At 44.2% G+C, this 18,200-nt stretch overlaps 1 protein-coding gene across 1 annotated transcript in view; it reads right to left on the bottom strand.

Moving 5' to 3' along the window:
* Nucleotides 1–18,200, bottom strand: part of LOC135522469 (probable helicase with zinc finger domain) — a 55,061-nt gene that overhangs the window by 30,791 nt on the left and 6,070 nt on the right. The window contains 13 exon segments of the mRNA XM_064948765.1: nt 2,841–3,019; nt 4,200–4,301; nt 5,327–5,506; nt 7,119–7,249; nt 9,428–9,764; nt 11,649–11,916; nt 13,221–13,527; nt 14,183–14,290; nt 14,767–14,965; nt 15,370–15,445; nt 15,752–15,800; nt 15,970–16,026; nt 17,082–17,206. Of these exon segments, the coding sequence (XP_064804837.1) occupies nt 2,841–3,019; nt 4,200–4,301; nt 5,327–5,506; nt 7,119–7,249; nt 9,428–9,764; nt 11,649–11,916; nt 13,221–13,527; nt 14,183–14,290; nt 14,767–14,965; nt 15,370–15,445; nt 15,752–15,800; nt 15,970–16,026; nt 17,082–17,206 (2,118 nt within the window).

Below are 18,200 nucleotides of genomic sequence, written 5' to 3'. Positions count from 1 at the left end.
TTGCTCTGTGGTATAGAGCTGCTGTATAGTCCTTTTGGATCGGGGTACAAACGTTCCGATGTACTGGTCTTAGTTGTTGCACCTCAAATTAAAAAAAAAAAAAAAATCACAGAGATTAACTTCCTAAAAAATAAACTTTTACGAATACTCTCATTTACTATTCGTTCTGTAAACTTGTAGGTCTTCTTTAGATGGGATATTTGTTCCAGCTCGTTTTTTTTGTCTCGCCTGTGTGGTTTTGTGATTTCTATTTTATTTCAACTTTATTTAACTACGCAAGTCAGTTAAGAACAAATTCTTATTTACAATGACGGCCTAGGAACAGTGGGTTAAACTGCCTTGTTCAGGGGCAGAACGATTTTTACCTTATCAGCTCTGAGATTCGATCTAGCAACCTTTTGGTTATTGGCCAAACGCTCTAACCACAAGGCTACCTGCCACCCCCAAACACAAATCAAAAAACACATTGGAGCAACAAGGTTAGTTAACCTTCTACCCCTTCTCTATATCCATCTTCAACAGTAGCCACTACACACCAATGCTGCTTTCGCTGACGTTTGAAAGGGTTGGAGCAGTGGTATCCCTCATTTAAAATACTCAAACATTGCTCAGCCCATGAGGAGAAGGTTATGTACAGACAGTTTCTTTTTTGGTTTCTGATCCGTCTGGCTTTGTGATTGCAGACAGCAAAAAGACCCCGAAAAAAAGTGTACACACACCTGTCAAACGCCTGTCTTCTGCCATCATCTCTCCATCTCTTTCTCTACCTCAACGTCAGAGAGTAGCCCCTATACACACACTAACGCTGGTATTGCAGACGTTCGAAAAGGATCGAGCGGTAACCCTGATTTAGAAGGCTCAAACGCTGCTTGGCGCATGAGGATGTAACGGCATAGTCGAGGACTGTCAGAGCAGAGCAGGCAGGGAGAGGTGGAAGAAACAACCACTGTTCAGCCGTGTCCCAACGCCTCAACATTTTCACAGGATGGTGGAGAAAGGGATTCATTGAAGGGGTTGGTGGACTTCTCTTGAACGTTTGGTACTAGCAAAACAGACCGGAGTGGAATGCATTCATGTTCTGTATAGTGTAAGGCCACACCTAGCTTTTACAACAAAACCTTTTGCAAAATGCACGACAACATTTGTATTCATGTTGAGCGTTGGAACTGCAGTCGCACTTGAGCAAGAGATGAAATATAAAGCACATTTTACCATCTATTGTAGTAGGGTTATTTATGAATGGCACCCTGTACGTCAGTTAAGAGACTACAAAGACACCAAAGCCCCATAAATTCACCTCCCATTGTCATGTGTCATTAACAAAATGCACTACAGGTGACCTCTAACCCCAGCCATCTAACCCCAGCCAAAGGTGAAGCTGACGCCAACGCGCTCTGCTGCTTGCAGCTCCACCCTCATAAATATGCAAAACAGCACATAATGTACATGAATGATGTACATGGATAATTACATAATAATCTGTAGTGTGCCTCGAGGCTGGGAAGGCAGGTTCTGTTGATGAGCAAGGGCAGTCGGACATGAAGGGGGGGGGAGGGGCTAAGAACCAGGGGACAAATTGCATTTCGATACCCGCTCTCCATCATGGGTCTAACAACGGCCGTGGAATTTGGCCTGAGCTGGGGGAGGAAAGAGAGCACTGGGGTGCGGTGGTGTTAGGAGGTAGACTATTTAGGTGTAAAATCAAACACACAGACAAACCATAGGCTGCCACAAGCCTGGCCCATAGAGGGATTAAAAAACCCAAACTAAAACAGATTAGAGACAACGCAACCTGTTCAACATGTGTACTGGATTGGTGATTTGTTATCACTACAAAGGAGCGCGAGGGGCTCCCAGTTGCCTCATTTGTCGGTGGTTTTCATTAACGGCAGCGCGGGAGATAGATGAAACGAGGGGGGGGGGGGGGGGCTAATAAAGTAAAGTGCATTTGATACAGGCAGATGGTGTTCCTAAGCAACAGACAAAGCCTTCCGCTGACACATTAGAGACGGTTATTAGCTCGCCGCTGACAAATTGGTTTGTTTTCACCGTCTTTTTATACTCCATCTTAAAATTACTTCCCCCCCCTCTCTCTGCCTTCTCCTGCTGTTATGGGGAAGGTGTGGCGGCTGATCAAAAGACGCGTTGGGGCGGGTTTGAGATGTGTCGTGTAGCTACAGTACGTGGGTGTCTGGTTCGTTTTAAGGCCCCGTTGTCATTCTGTCTACTTTATGAGCTCGTTAAAACCAAACTGCTTGGTAAATGCATACAATTTGCATGTAGCCTAAGCTGTTTAAACACGCAGTTTGCAGTTGCATTGCTCACTTGTTCCTGGCTATACAGCGCCGTGTATTAAGTAGTTATCGCACCAATGTATGAAACGCTTGCTTGTATATGCTACGTTAGCTGTGTATTCCATGTTGATTTATGTGGGTATACAGCTCAACATATCAAGTCATTGTAGCACCAGTGTATACTTTGTTAGCTATGCATTTCACCTTATCCATGTGCTACGTTAGCGGTGTATTCTTATTATGTTAGCAGTTAGCAATCCAAGCACCAGTATATGCTGCAACATTAAATCAAACCAAACTTTATATGTCACATGCATCAAATACAACAAGTGTAGACTTTACCATGAAATGCTTACTTACAAGCCCTTAACAGTGCAGTTCAAATAGAGTTAAGAAAATATTAGCCATGTAAGCAGTTAGCAAACAAAGCACCAGTACAGTATATGCTGCTACATTAGCCATATTTGCTACGTAAGCAGTTCGAATACAGTTTTGCTTGGTTGGCTACGTTAGCTGTGTATGCTACGTCAGCGGTTAGCCACTCACCTGGCTCCAGGTCCAGCTGGCAGAGGTACTGGGACGTGCTGAGGGTGACCACCACCACGCGGTGCCTGAGGATGTCCTCCCTCTCGGGCATCTGGAAAGTGTACTGTGTGTTAGAGATCAAACAGTACTGCTGCACCAACGGGTGGACAGTCTTTACCCAGCGGTTCCTGAAGTAAACCCTGGGAGCAGAGAGAGAGAGAGGACACAGTGGGATGGTTAATTCCAGACAAACTGGGCTGACAAATCAAAAAGCAGCAGATACATGTTAACATTGAGAAGAATCCATTGACTTGTTATTTGGGGTTATTTATTTAACATTTCAATTGCTGAACTTGCAATTGACAAGTAGAGACACAAATTAGCAATGTCTCGACTTTTCATACTCTTAGCAACTGTCCAAACATTTTCATAACACTCCATTGGTTGTATCTGGTCTCATTCCTTATGGGGTTTTGTGCCACGACAGGGTTTAGCTGACCTAAAGAACTGTCTGTGTATCGCCTTCAGCATGTACACTTATGGCCTTCTCACTTGGCTAAGCACACAAAGCCTCAGGAGAAATTGGCTGATAGCCCAATTACATGGCGATTATAGTGGGATTCCCAACACAGCCCCTGGTATCAGGCCATCAGTCAAGTGTAACAAGTCATGTGTTCCCCCTGCAGGCCCTTCACTGACACATGGGGTCTGGCTAGAAGTCAGGGATACATTTCTATTTTGTTGGAGGGGGGCTGGATTACAGTTACTGTGATTAGAAGTCACTGAAGCAGTGTAGGCGAGAAGGGGAGGAATGTGAGAGAGTCTTTATGTCACAGCTGCTGTGTTGTGAGGCCAGGACACATCTCCTCAGAAAGAGCGAGGTCTGCCAAGCTCACTGCCATAAGGCAACCGCTGTTCCCGTTCCACTCCACCTCTAACCTCAATGACGTGGATGGATCGATCCGATCCATCCGTACATCAACATCTGCATTGCTTGCTGTTTGGGGTTTTAGGCTGGGTTTCTGTATAGCACTTTGAGACGTCTGCTGATGTAAAAAGAGCTTTAGAAATACATTTGTTGATTGATTGAGCGATCATTGGTTTTGACTGCGATTCCATGGAGTTGATACAACTATGAGTGGATTTGGGTTTGTTGATGTCTCAGGCTTCAGCCAGCAGGGAGAACTGAATGCCTGAAAGCACACTGTTCACAAGAGGTGGGGGGGGGATTGATTTCAGGCGGGCAGACATGCTCCTTTAAAAAGATGTTGTAAGCAATGAATTCTCAAGGTTGGATACTGTAACGGGAAAAAAATTATCTTGGAATAAATCTTAAGAGGTGGTGCAAACCCCTTGTAGAGCGTTTCTACAGACCCTTACCTGAGAGGTCTTGCGTGCGCGTTGCCCGCTTCTACGTATGGATGAAGGTAGTCCTTTATGTACAGGTCAGCTGCACTGTTGGAATGGGTGCAAATGAGGACCCTGCGAAAGAAAGGGGATAAATGTGTCAGCAATTAAGAGATCTTTAACAAATAAATACAGCCAGGAGATTTTGTTGAGCATGTAATCTGACCAAGGTAAAACTCTAGGCCATAACAATGAAAAGACAAGTAGGTATGTCGGAGCAGCACTGACCAGAAGTGCTCGAACTCCTACTCTTTCTACTTTCAGGCCATACTGACAATTCTAGGACCTTCATTTTGAAGGGAACATGTTAACACGTCCCTTAAACAGCGCTGCAGGAACGCTGTGCACTTGACCATGGACTTTAAGTTCCTATTTCTCAGAAAGTTAACATGATGATGAATAACCGTCTGTAGGGGTCAATCACCCTCCTTGTATTGGCTTTTAAAACATCCATAATTCATTCCCACCATTTAATATTTATCATAGTCAGTTGGAAAGTTACAGATGAATATTGCATTCCAACACATTTTTCAGAACATATTTCTTTAAATAAATTATGTATGAAGGCTTTATAAAATTAAAACGTATCTTATGTTCAAGGCCAAATGCCACAATGTATTGTACAATTTTTTTAAAATAAAAACCTAAAACATTGTCGTTTCCTATTTTTACACCAGCCAATATACATTTCCTGCCAGCGCCTCGCCGTACTAACAAGAGAATGTGAATCTTCAGGCAATTTTGCATTCTATTACATCATGACATTCGGTTGGACGTGAGATAACAGGCCATTGTAATGACAATCCAATTGAACACGTGGTTCACTTGAATGGAGATGAACCATCCAAACACAATCAACCAACCAATCGCTGCCTCAATCCCAAATCGACAGACATTCCCATAACCCACACACAACACCAATTGCTTTCAGTGACACATTCTGATCGGAAGATACACCCAACTTGACAATGTCACCCTGAGTGTTTTCTGAACTAAACATCAAGGAAGCTGGTAGCCCCCGGGAGCAGCAGTAACCTTGTCCTTTCACCCTTTTAGACCTATCTGGACATAGCAGAGTTGCTGTGTGGTGCCTGCCTCACCTGCTGTCGTCCTGCCTGAGGATGTGCTTGACAGCCTGTGCCAGGGTGAAGGTCTTGCCCGTGCCGTAGGGCCCGATGATGAGCACAGGGGGCAGGGGGATGGTGAGAGGCGTGGTGATGGCCAGGATGGCCTCCTTCTGCTTGGCGTTGAGACGTGGGTCCAGCTGCTCATCCCACTGCCTGCAGGGTGGCAGAGAGAGGGGATGAGATAGGGGAGGAAGATGATTCACATGGAAAGTAAGTTGATTGGTTGGCTGGCGAACAAGCAGCATCGCTCGTGGGGCCCTCTTAAGTGTGATAAACCGTGGGCCAGTCTCGCAGTCTACTAGCATCGCAGTCCTCATTAGAAAGCACTGGCCGAGTGGAGTTGAACAGCCCGCCCGGTCGATCGTATACAGGCCCAGCCTTGCTAAAGGCAGCTGTAAGCACTGTGAAGGGGCTGTGAATAGGTGGAGGCAGAGGGACGGGTTCAAGGATCAGTGGGGATGAATGGAGAGCCGGGTCAGGGTATAACACTGAGCTGGGCTGCTTCACCCACAGAGTAATGAGGTCTGAGGGAAGAGGAGGGTTGAGGCTGATCGAAAGCACTGTGTATGGGTGGTGAAACAAAGTGGACACACACAGGGTGCACAGCTGGTCTGAGAAAACCAGACGACACAGGAGACAAGTGCATTGGCGCTGGCCAATTAGCTTATTCATGACCAATCAACATGACAGTCAATAGTCACCATGCAGTCAGGCAAGGCAGGGGCTTTGTTAGGCCTACATAACAAGCAATATAACCTACTTATTCTAAACAATCAACACTTTCCATATATTTAAAACCCATTTTTAACACTACTTATTCTCATACCATTATATTAATGAGGTGAAGCATACATGGACCCATAGTATTTAGGAACTTTATCCAAAGCGGGTTACTGCCATATGGAGCTAGTTAAGGTGGTTATTGTACTAATAACCATTTTCAATTTAGTAAGTGTTCCCCTTTATGCATTTAAATTATGGCCACCACTGCAAAAACATATATAAAACGCAGGAATTAGAGTCTGACTTGATCTTTCAGTAGCAAAAGTTCATTAAATCAAAGCCTATATACAGTGTTAATCATATTCAGGAAACCAGATAAGGGTTATTTGGAAGTAAGAGATTAGGCTTGGCATTGTTGACTCTTGGGTTCGCGTCAATTAAGATTACTCTGTGGCCCTCCAACATTTGTCCGTCTTTAGAAGAGATATCTAAAGCCGGGAGAACTAACAGCTTTTCAAAATGTCCGCCGAGTCAGCGAGGACAGCTAGTCGCGGGCACCTTTCTCAACTTCATTTCGGTGTGAAAGTATTAGTAAACCTAATTTATCATGCATGTTTTAGGGAGACTACTAAAACTTAGCCTAAAGGAGTATGCAAGCTAGAATAACATTTAACACACACAGTAGGTTATTGCGTAATCTTTCTTGAAATCAAAAAAAGGCGTCTGCCAAAATTCATGTGAAAACCTCACATGGATCGAGGAGGGTGAGTAAGAGGCCTGTTGGGCAGATTATGACTAGCAACGCTTGTCCTGAACCAGTCTGCACACCATGGAACAGGGGTTGGAGGATCTATGGCAGACAAATTCAAATCTAGATCTCGAAGCCAGTTCCAATTCTGATTTTCATTATTTTTCTCAGGGACTGATTTAGACCTGGGACACCAGGTGGTTGCAATTCATTCTCAGGTAGAACAGAAGACCAGAAGACCTTTAGGCTTAGATTGAAATACTCCTGGTCTAAGGGGGGGGGGGGTAGTAGTACCTGTTGGGGCTCCAGGGGATGGTGGGTGTAAGGCTGGCGTCTGGGAACAGGATGCCGTTGTCTTTGATGCGGTCCAGAGCATAGTGCATCTCACACAGGGGCAGGCGGTTCAACTGAAACTGCAGCTCCACCTGGGGCAGAAGGGAACACAGGAGTGGTCACTCATGGACAGTGTGGTCACTTATTTAGGTCACTCAAACCAAGTGTCTTGAGACTAAATAAAGATGCAGTTTAGAAAGGTTCAGCTGGAAACAATTGGCTCCTAACAACTACATAACTGACATATTTCTCAATGGCCTATCAACGCAATGCTAAGATGGTTGTTACAAATTCAAAGTGGCGGTCTCCCTCGCTCCTTTTTAATGGACCAGGGGCAACCATTTATAGGGCCTTATAAAAATCTGTTTTTATTTTTCCCTGTTTTCACTCTCAAAAATCACACTGTTTTAATAGAAAATGGTTGAAGCCCACAACAACACATCAGGATACCATTTGAGGTCTGGGAAAAAATATTTGTTGTTGTTGGTGTAGTCACCCTTTAATTCCAGTGTGCCCATTGAAAAAGGCTGTTTATATATATTTTTGTAGTGCAAGTATATGTGATGGTAGAATTTGCAAAACAAATAACCACTGGATTGACGCAAATAACCATGATATCATTCTGTCAAGTAAGCATGGGCTACTTTGTGTAGTTAACATTTAATTGAGGTTCTTGGGAAAGCCTTTCAATTACAATCATGCTAATGGCTACATATATTCATTGCCTCTTCACAAAGTTGCAGGAAATGCAAATCACTGATGCATTCTGTTCATGTCTTATGTGCAACAACTAAAAACCTGTGCAAATGAACTAACTTAATACATTTAGTTGATTCCCTACGAAGTTCAATACGTTTTTGAATATTGTTGAATTCCATTTTAAATGGAAGGAATCACAGAATCCAGACGTGTTCTCCACATCGCGGATTGTATACAGGCAGTTACAATTTAATTCCATTGCGCACCTAGAACGACGCTGGGATTGTTTTTGTAGCGCAGGTAGAATTAGCTAAACAAATACTCACTGGATGAATGCAGATAATGATGTCATTCTGCCAGGTAAGCATAGGCTACTTTGTACTTAACATTTAATTAAACAGGTTTTTGGGGAAAGCCTTTCCGTTTACCAGATTTTTTCATTCGCATCATAGCCATCAGCTACACAAAGTGCTAGCTGCGCGCACCGTATATAAAAGTTAGATCATTTTGTAATATAGTAGAATACCGTTTACATTTCTAGATTCCATCCCTACATTTGTTCATTATCTGGGGGTCAGTCTGCTTGACACTGGCAATCGTGGCTCTTCGTTTAACTAGGGGGCACGTTCTCTCCCTGACAAACTTCTGTTTAATTTCATAATAGCACGGGTTTCCACCGGGTGGCTAGATAGCTAGCTTTAATTCCCCCGTCGCTACGGGCTCTGTCCTAATCACTTAGCTAGACATGAGCTGCTACAAAACACGGACGGACAGATTATATTCCCTACAACAGGCTTGTTTGGATAATTGCTTATGCCCTGGCCTCGCTTTCCCCCGCCAGCCCATCATTCACACCGGCGGGTAAGAACAGCCTTTAGACGCCACTGGGCAAAGTAATTGGGATCTCTCGCCGCACTGGGAGAGTGCAATTTTCCCTGGAGCGCTAGCCTAACCGTGAAACCTAACCTTTGTGAAGTGGCAATAAATACTGGGACCTTTCACCCCGAGAGTTTGCTTTCGCTAAAGCATCAGACGTTGGAGAGGTGACCCTTTCATTAAAGATTTCTCAGCTCTCAAATGGCAGAGGACACAGTGGAATGGGAGATTGAAAAGACTGAAAGCAGGATGGGGCGGTGGGCCTTTAAGGGGTTTAAACAGTTCCCCTGACTCAAGAGAATAGTTTCTATGCCACCGCTTCTGTCCGTGATGACATGGGACATAAACAAGCTTTGAGGCTGAAGCCATGTCAAGGGAGATGTCCTTGTGACTCAAACGCATTAGACCTCACCCGTGGTGTGATTATGTGTTGTATTGAACTACAGGGAACAAATCCAACATCCTCCATATTGGAACATGGCTAAAATGTCACCTACTCCATAGTGGACATTGGATCTGTTCATCCAATAACCTACCCACAAAAATACATTTAAAAAAACACCTATTGTGGCAGCTGTCATGTTTCAAATCTCAATTGAAAAATAAATGATCTATTCTAACCAATCGACTCCTCCGTAGCAACTTGTTGCTAGGCCAATCGCAAAGTGTTATACAACGATGTATTTGGTCCGTACCTGCAGTTCCCTGTCAGGTATCAACCCCAGCTCCTCGCAGCAGTCCTTGCATATCCGCAGGAAGATGTAGTCCTTGGTCTTCTCCTCGATGCAGGCCTCGTAGACCCGCTCCTTGACCCCAGGGGGCTGGCTGCACCACTCCTGGCGGGCCAGGGGCAACAGCAAGACAGAGTTCACCTTGGTCATGACAAGTCGGCCCGCCAGCGTGTCCTCCGACAGCGTCTCAGTCAGCTTGAAGCGGGCAAAGAGCTGTCCGTTCTGCGCGTACTTGGCGCCACCCGAGATGCCCGTCAGCATGAAGCTGGTGACCAGCTGGAGGTTGACTTTGATGTTGAACCTGGTGAGAGAGGACATTTTGTCATCAGCCAGAAATTAGTTGAGGGACAGGAGCATTAGCGTTGTTCGAAAATGATGTGACAGAGGAGAGGCGGGAGTTGTGGAGAGTAGGCCTGAACGAAGTTAGCCAGAAATGGACATTAGTATTAGGCCTAATTTAAGTGGAAATAGACATTAGCATTGTTAGCCAGTGCTGAGGCGACTTTGATGTTGAACTTGGGAGGGGAGAGGGTAGGACAGTGGCAAAGATAGCTAACAATGAAATGAGACTAGACTGGAGTCATTGCTAAATATGCACCATGTTTAACTGGAATAAGGTTGAATCAGTGTAACCTCTTTACTTCCTGAAATTTGACCTTTTCACATCCTGTTCATTTATATGCAAACAGTGATTGTTGTGATCCACAGTGGTTTACATGGCAAATGTTTTGCCCGGAGGCATTCACATAGACAGCTGTTAGTGGTAAAAATATGTTTGTGTTGGGCAAAAGAATCTGGGTTTGTTTGGCATGAAAATCTACCAATTGCTATTTCAGCAGTGTGGCAAAACTGACTTGGACCATATGTTTGTCAGCTTTGGGAGTCCCTTAGGTAAGCTAGGGACCTTAACAATTAGACAGCATTGCAGATTGACCGTTGAATGATCATTTGTTTGGAAAGAAAAAAAAAAGACACGAGTTGTGCCAAGTAGTCAAGTGTGGTTCATGGACAGCGAAATTAACTCTGAGATCAATCTCTCTTATCAAGACAGCAATACTGTGACGGGTATTTGACAGGGACATTAGACTATACTATAGTAGTATTAATACAATATTAATTTTTGTATTATATACCCTAATATTGTGTACTATATAACCTTTACATTGTCTGTATTGAATCAGATGAGCATGCACGCAAAACCAGAAATTCACATGTCCTTGAACGCCACATGAAGACATACTTCCCGGACATTATGTCCTGGACATAAAATAACTTTCAAATGGAGAATCTCCATAGAAAATGCTTCTTGTCCAGGTCTCAGCTTAATCTGTTTCCCGGGAAACCGGCCCTCAATGGTAAATTGGATGATTGAGAGGAATCCATTCCACAGCCCCAAGCAAATGACAATAACAGTGATGAGGGGGAACAGTGAAGGTGTGGGGGAGGGGAACAGTGAAGGCGTGGGGGAGGGGAACAGTGAAGGCGTGGGGGAGGGGAACAGTGAAGGCGTGGGGGAAACCCTGGTTCCTTCCACTGGGTTGACTGAGCGAAGGCTTGGGGGGCCTTTGATTTGGTCTTAATCAGGGTTGGATTGCTGTGATAACCTGCTCTCCTTCTCACCTTCCACTGAGGACAGCAGCAGGTGTCGAATTACAGGGGGGGTTTGGGGAGGCGCCTTAGTTTATACACAAGAAATGACTTCTATTCTAAAACAAAAATGTCCTGGTCTGGGGAAATCTCTGGGGATGCAGAGGAGATATGCATAATCAAAAGGGCTTTAACTGTGTGCCTGGCCACGTGTGTAGTGTACACACACCCCTTTACTGTGGAAGATCGACTCTGACACCTTGTGGTGAGCCAGTCTCACAGACCCCTGCTCAATCCAGACTGTCGCTCAGTTACTGTCTACACACTACATAAAACATTACACTAAAATGTATATTCGCAGGTATCAAGAGGTGTGACTGACTAAAACTAAATAAAAATGAGCACTAAAGGACCAACCCTTCGGAGAAAACATACTCAAAATCAGTACACACTCTTTTACAATTAGAAGACAATTATCACTAGCAATGGAAGTGCTATTTAAAAAGTGTATTTTTAGCAATACAACCAATTGTCAATGGTTGAAGATTTTCAGAATAGGATTGATTGGAAACAGACTACAACAACAAAAGGCTCTCACTTGCTGACTTCTTTGTACTGGGCGATCTCCTCGATGTAGAGCAGGTCGTGCAGGCGGGCCTGGTAGTTGTCCCGAGTCAGGGTCTTGTCCAGGACCGACTGGGTGAAGAGCTGGTCGGCCGACAGAGGTATCTGGTAGCGAGCCAGCAGGCTGCGGTCCAGGTCAACCGTCTCGTTGGGGCTGAACTCCACGATTGTCTTGCAGGATGGGTCCCAGCGCTTGGCCGTCATCAGGAGCTGCTGCCTGGCTTGCATTAGGTGCTCCAGGTCTGTAGAGGGAGATGTGAGGGTTTGTGAAAACCACACCTTCCATCATTAATATTGACACTTGAGCATGAGGGTAATTGGAGACGGCAGGTAGCCCAGTGATTAGAGAGTTGGTCCAGTAACCGAAAGGTTGCTGGATCGAATCCCCAAGCTGACAAGGTAAAAATCTGTCGTTCTGCCCCTGAACAAGGGCAGTTAACCCACTGTTCCTAGGCCGTCATTGTAAATAAGAATTTGTTCTTAACTGACTTGCCTAGATAAATAAAAAGGTTTAAAAAATTAAATATTGGCCTGCACTTGTGTTTTTGATGGCTCAGATGGTAAGACCAGGGTTGTGCGTTGGATTCCCACATGGGCCATATATACATTTTACTGTAAGTCACAGGGGATTTGGGGTGAGATGACAGAATCTGCAGGTTCTTATTCAGAGACCTATATTATTATTCCAATCCTATAGAATTATTAAATTATTCCAATCCTATAGAATTATCAAATCGCTTTCATGCATGTCTGTAAACATAATAATGGCCAACAGTGTTATGAATTTTCTGACGTTTGATTCCACAAGTATTAGTTTATTTCAAATCCTCTTCCAGCTTAGGAAGAGGAGCTTAGAAAAATTCTGCCCACACAGATTCCACCTGGCCCAAATCATGGAGAATATTGGCCTACTACTAAAGCTATGAGGACTGGCCAGAACACACATATATATATATTTTTTTTTTTACATAACCAAAGGATAAAAAGAACAATGAACATTGCATTTGCACATCTGAAATATTGAGTCAAAAAGTTGAAAGTCTGTAGCGTCATACCCAAGAAGACTTGAGGCTGTAATCGCTGCCAAAGGTGCTTCAACAAAGTACTGAGTAAAGGGTCTGAATACTTATTCCTAAAAACCTGTCTTTACTTTGTCATTAAGGGGTATTGTGTGTAGACTGATATTTTTTTTTTTTTTTTTAAATCAATTTTAGAGGAAAGCTGTAACGTAACAAAATGTGGAAAAGGTTAAAGGGTCTGAATACTTTCCGAATGAACGGTATATGGCTGCCGTACCCCTCAGGTTGGTGCTACACATTGTGGTGGATAGGGTTCAGTTGCCTCCTATTACATTGCTAAGCACTTTGAGGCCTTGTAAGGAATGTCACACGTGCAACCCATTATCAATATAAACTAACTTCTATTTTCCTAATCATTTTAGTTTTATTGTTGTGTTAGAAACTTGGACTAATGAGGGAGGGTGGGAGGTTTTTGTTTAACTGAAAATGTCAAAATCTCTCACAAAAAAAAAAAAAAACAAAAAAACCTTCTATGGAGGCGGCGTCCACCATGATGCGCTGCATCAGCACGGGCTCCGAGCCAAAGTCGAAGACTATGGTCTGGCGGAAGGTGCCGAAGATCTCGGTGCTGAAGCCCACCACCACCGTGTAGACGCAGTGGTCCATGCCGTTGTCGGCCGCCAGCGCCTCCTCGCCCGCCGTCCACTCCTGGCAGCCCTCGGCCGCCGCCTGCAGCCGCTGGGCGCCGGCATCGCCAACCGACACAGCCGTGATGGAGAAGTGGGGTCGGTGGGCGTCGTAGAGCAGGGCGATGCGGTACAGCTTCCTCACAGGCTGGGGGGAGGAGGGGGAGGGGCGGAACGTGTGAAAGTGGGTAATCAGAGATAAAGGGCTACTTTGCGTCACATGTGAGTGCTCTTTGGAAGCATTGTCAGTCAGTTACTGTCTAAGAGTATATCAATGGGTATATGAAAAAGTTTTTGAGGGTGAATGTTCAGACACAAAGGACATGGTCTCCTGCTGTGGTGCTGGGAATGGTGGGGGGGGGAATCAATACAACTTCTGTGAATGATACAAATTTCTCCCACACACGACCTCTGCACAATTATTTTATGTGTTATGATAATGTCTTGATAAAGGTCGACATGACCAAACTGCCGGCAAAATCAACATGCAGAGCTTCCCTCTGCGTAGGAGCAGTCTTTATCAAAGTTGCTTATAAATGATATGGCCGTGTACGACCTACAGATAACAGCCAGATGTTGATTTCAAATCAAAATCTACTTGTGTGGTGCTTTTGGAAATATGTTAATTTGAAACCATTGGTTGCATCTCAAACAGCACTCTATTCCCTATATACAGATTTTGACCAAAAACCCTATGGGTCATAGTCAAAAGTAGTGAACTATATAGAGAATAGGGTGCCATGTATAAGGAATAAGGGTGGTATTTGGTGTGCTGACATTGAGTGAGACAGAGCCCCTGTTACCTTGCAGAACAGGGAGAAGGTCCAGGAGTGAGCTGATTTCTTGGTGGTGACAGTTACGGAGAGGTTGGAGCTGTGTTCCACGTTGACGCCATCCAAATAGTCACTCAGCTACGGCAGAGGAACAGAACACAAGTTAAGGAGAGTTGAACAAAATAAAAGCCTGGCTAAAACGAGGACATAACCTCTTAATAGAATGTACATTTTAAAAAAGGGCAGTTTATTTGAGATAAGTAGACCAAATGAAAGAGTCAGAGTCTAAAAACCAATACATGCTGAAAGTACAGCAGCACAGCATCTACACCTGTATCAGCCTCACGGCCTCTGTCCCAATACAAGCATCTTTGCTTCCTCCCCTCCTTGAAGTACTAACCCCTGATCTGACCACCTCTCGATTTGGGTTAGATCAGTGATTACTCCGAGGAAGGGAGCTCGTGTTAACGCATTTGAAGACCCAAGCAAACAGCTTCTCGGCCGATCCTCCACTCGTTAAAAAAATCAGTGATTACTTCCAGTAGGGGAGGGTGTATTTTAACACTAGTCTATTAAGGCCATAGGCCAAGCGACTAGACTAGGGGTTGACTCACCACTTTCTCAGGGGAGAGAGAGTTCATCCACTTCTCGATGAGCGCCTCCATGTAGTTCTCGGTGAAGTGCTTGCTCTCCTGCTGCTGCTTGAGGCGGATGAGGCGCGAGGCGTAGCGCTTCTGCCACTCCATCAGCTCCTCCCGGGAGTGGGCCGACGTGCACTGGGCACCGTAGCGACACAGGCCCTGCTCCAGAAACCTGGAGGAGCACGGCGAGGACAACAGGACATTCAACCGGGTGGCGTCAACTTGTTACGTGGTTCTCATTTCCAATAGTGTCCGGGAATCCAACCCCCAAAGACCAAAAGCCAAAAGGGCCTCACCCTCTGAACCAACACTGAAAAACTGTGTCGGTTACTCAGCTAGGTAACAAGCACAAATACAATGTTTATTGCTTGTAAAGCAAGCCCATGTTTGCAGCAGGGGGACATAATGCCGGTGCAATAAAATTGGCTTTAATTGTAGGCCACTCACTGTACAAATGTGACAAAGTGATTGCATACAACATGCCAATTACTTGTTAAACTAGTCTTGTAATATGTTACATGAACTATGGTCTTACGCCACCGGTATAACATAGTCAGCAACGCATGACAGCATTACCTTTTACACAGCGTGTACTCCTCACTGCTGGTAACTCCTCTAGGCGGGGGGCGAAACTGCCATCCATCCCGTTCTTCTGACCACAAAGACATAACTGCATCAACAAAACATCCCACTCACACAGTAAATAAGCACCTACATATGGACTTTGGAGTCAAGCTTTTGAGACTTGAGTCAAAGTGAAAATGAAATCCCAATTCTAAAGGCTTGGTCTTTCGATATCCTGCAACCAGGCGTTAAATAAGAGCCTTCCTTATCGAAGCAAATCTGAGCATTGAGCCTGACTGTGTTGAGCACAAGCTGTGAAATCCAATTGACATATATAAAACGCTTTCAAATATATATACATCCCCCCCCCACCCGGCGATGACGACTTGCTCACCTTCCTCGTTGTCGTCTGTATATTCTGTAGCCATTTCGCTACGAATGGCCTGTGAGAAAGAGAATGTATTGTATTCATAAGACAATAACGTTTAATGTCCACTCAAACAATTAGTTGACCTTGAGTACTGCAACGGGTGATAAATCTGCAGTGTCATTCACTTTCAAATATAATCAATACTCAGAAACACAAGTCAAGACCACCTCACAAACACTTACTTCAATTTCTGAGAGAAGCATTTTTAATCTAGTTAAGTCCTTTGTGACGATGCCATTCTGAAGAAGAAGAAGAGAAGGTACAGGAAATACATTACAACACATACAGTATCAGCAAGCATATCCAAAAGGATTTTAGACTATATCAATTAAAGAGACTTGGCAGAGTCACTGGTCAATACAAAATATTACTCGATACATAAATTCTCTGAATAACACATTTGTTCATCCGAAAACCAAATCTGTTCACAGGCTGGTCAAAATGGTTATGTGACTGCCGCTTATGATTCTTATACTTAATGCAGCAGCATGTTTGTTTCTCCCTGGTTCTAGTCAACTTGAGAAAAATAACGGACTTCATATCTATGCTTTTTGGTTGCCAGATAAGACACCAGAGTGTTCAGGCTTCGCGTTTCACTGTTGAAAGTTATCTGCTGTTGGGAGTTTTAAGGGAAAGTGTGAGAATCAAGCTTGTTTCCTGACACCAGAACAGGGCATCACACACTTAAAAATAAATCACAACATTGAAACGGTCACTTGGGCACTGCCTGTTAATGTAAAAAGTTATTGATATTTTAGGAATTACTTTTTTTCCAAGTTAATTGAGATATGCAACACTAGTATTTTGCTATTTTCTGACATTTACCCCCATGTAAAGAGGCTGGAGAATAACACAGCTACAAACCCTTAAAAGCATATCGATTCAACAGTCAACATGAACACTTCCTCTGTGCTGAGAGAACCTGCTTCATAAAAAAACCCAGAGGACATTTCCTGGAAAAGTCAAAGGAACCAAATGTTCCAGCTGCTCTCAGAGCTAAATGGCTGTGTTTGTCTCCATAGATCAGTTATAGGAGGAGGTGGTGGAGGAAAAAGGAGCTAAATGGAAGAGAAGGAAAAAGGAGGTGAAGGGAGAAGAGGGGTGAAAAGGAGGAAAAGTCAGAAGGAGAAAGAGGGGGAGGTGGAAAGGGGAGGGTGGAAAAGGAGGAGAAAAGGGTGTGGGGGAAAATAACAGAGGGAGAAAGAGGAGGTGGTGAACTAGGGGGGTGAAAAAGATGGTGTAGGTGTTGAAGAAGCAGGGTTAACAGTGAAGTAAGGTCGGGAGCAAGTGTTACCAGAGGCTCCCCAAACAGGGACTTGGAGAGGAGGCCAGCCACTTCGTGCAGGCTGCCGTCCAGCAGCATGCAGCGCAGGCTGGCCTGAAACGACCCGTCTCCCTTGGCCAGCTCCTCGGCCAGAACTACAACACACACAAACAGGACGACAGGGAACATTACTGTGCATGATCGCACCGCACTACATTGCATGGAAAGTGTACTCACTCCCATCACATCGAACAGCATTCTCTCCACCCAAGTCACATGACATGGGCATAGCTGCAGGCGTGGTGTGGTAAAGTCCTGCGACACAGGGCTATGACCACCAATGTTATTCTAACTGCTTGTCTTGACATGGGCAAAGCTAGCTACTGAAGCAGGCATGGTGTGCAGAAGTCCCGCTCCACGCGGCTACGACAGCTGATGTTATGCAAAACCACTTGTCTTGTAAGTTTTCACTAACTTGAGCATGAACCTCAGCACTGACATTTACCCAAAATGTTGACCTGTTTCTAACCCTGAACTTTTGTTTAGTATATCATCATGTCAAGAATGATTTTAATAGCAATGAAACTTTCTGAGATTACCAATTGCCAATAAAAACTTATGGTCTGTTGAGTAGGACTGTGTTACATAGTTGGATAGAGGGCGTCTTTGCCACAATAGCTCTGGGTAAATTCCAATTAGGGCTATATCCATTTGAAATGGTCTTTTTTTTTATATATAGGACTATTATTTGACGATATCGTATTGGTTTAACAATATTTCAATACAAAGGTTTGCGCTAGTAGGCTGCACCAAACCTCCAGTATTTTTCCTTCATAGCTTGTTTTCCATCTTTTTTTTAATAGAGAAATAAAAGTGCTGAAAACAAATTTCCCTAACGGATCAAAACTCATTTTCTCATGCTCTCTCGTCTCTCTGCAGCTGACATAGGCTTAACAATATGTTTGGAACATCGAACCGCAATAAAATCATTGTATTCAAATCGCAAAACATAGAGAATCAAAATACATATCGGCACCTCATTTTTTTTAAGTAGTCAATGTCATCTTCTACGAGTTTTAAAATGGTGAAAGCACTCCATGCTACTGCCCATGCAAAAACAGGCTTTATGGCAAGTGCATCCTCTAGCCA

The sequence above is a fragment of the Oncorhynchus masou genome, chromosome 4 (genome assembly GCF_036934945.1).
Source record: "Oncorhynchus masou masou isolate Uvic2021 chromosome 4, UVic_Omas_1.1, whole genome shotgun sequence".
In the NCBI taxonomy this organism is placed as follows: domain Eukaryota; kingdom Metazoa; phylum Chordata; class Actinopteri; order Salmoniformes; family Salmonidae; genus Oncorhynchus; species Oncorhynchus masou.
The sequence above is the reverse complement of the archived record's forward strand: the minus strand, read 5'-3'. Positions and strand labels throughout refer to the sequence as shown.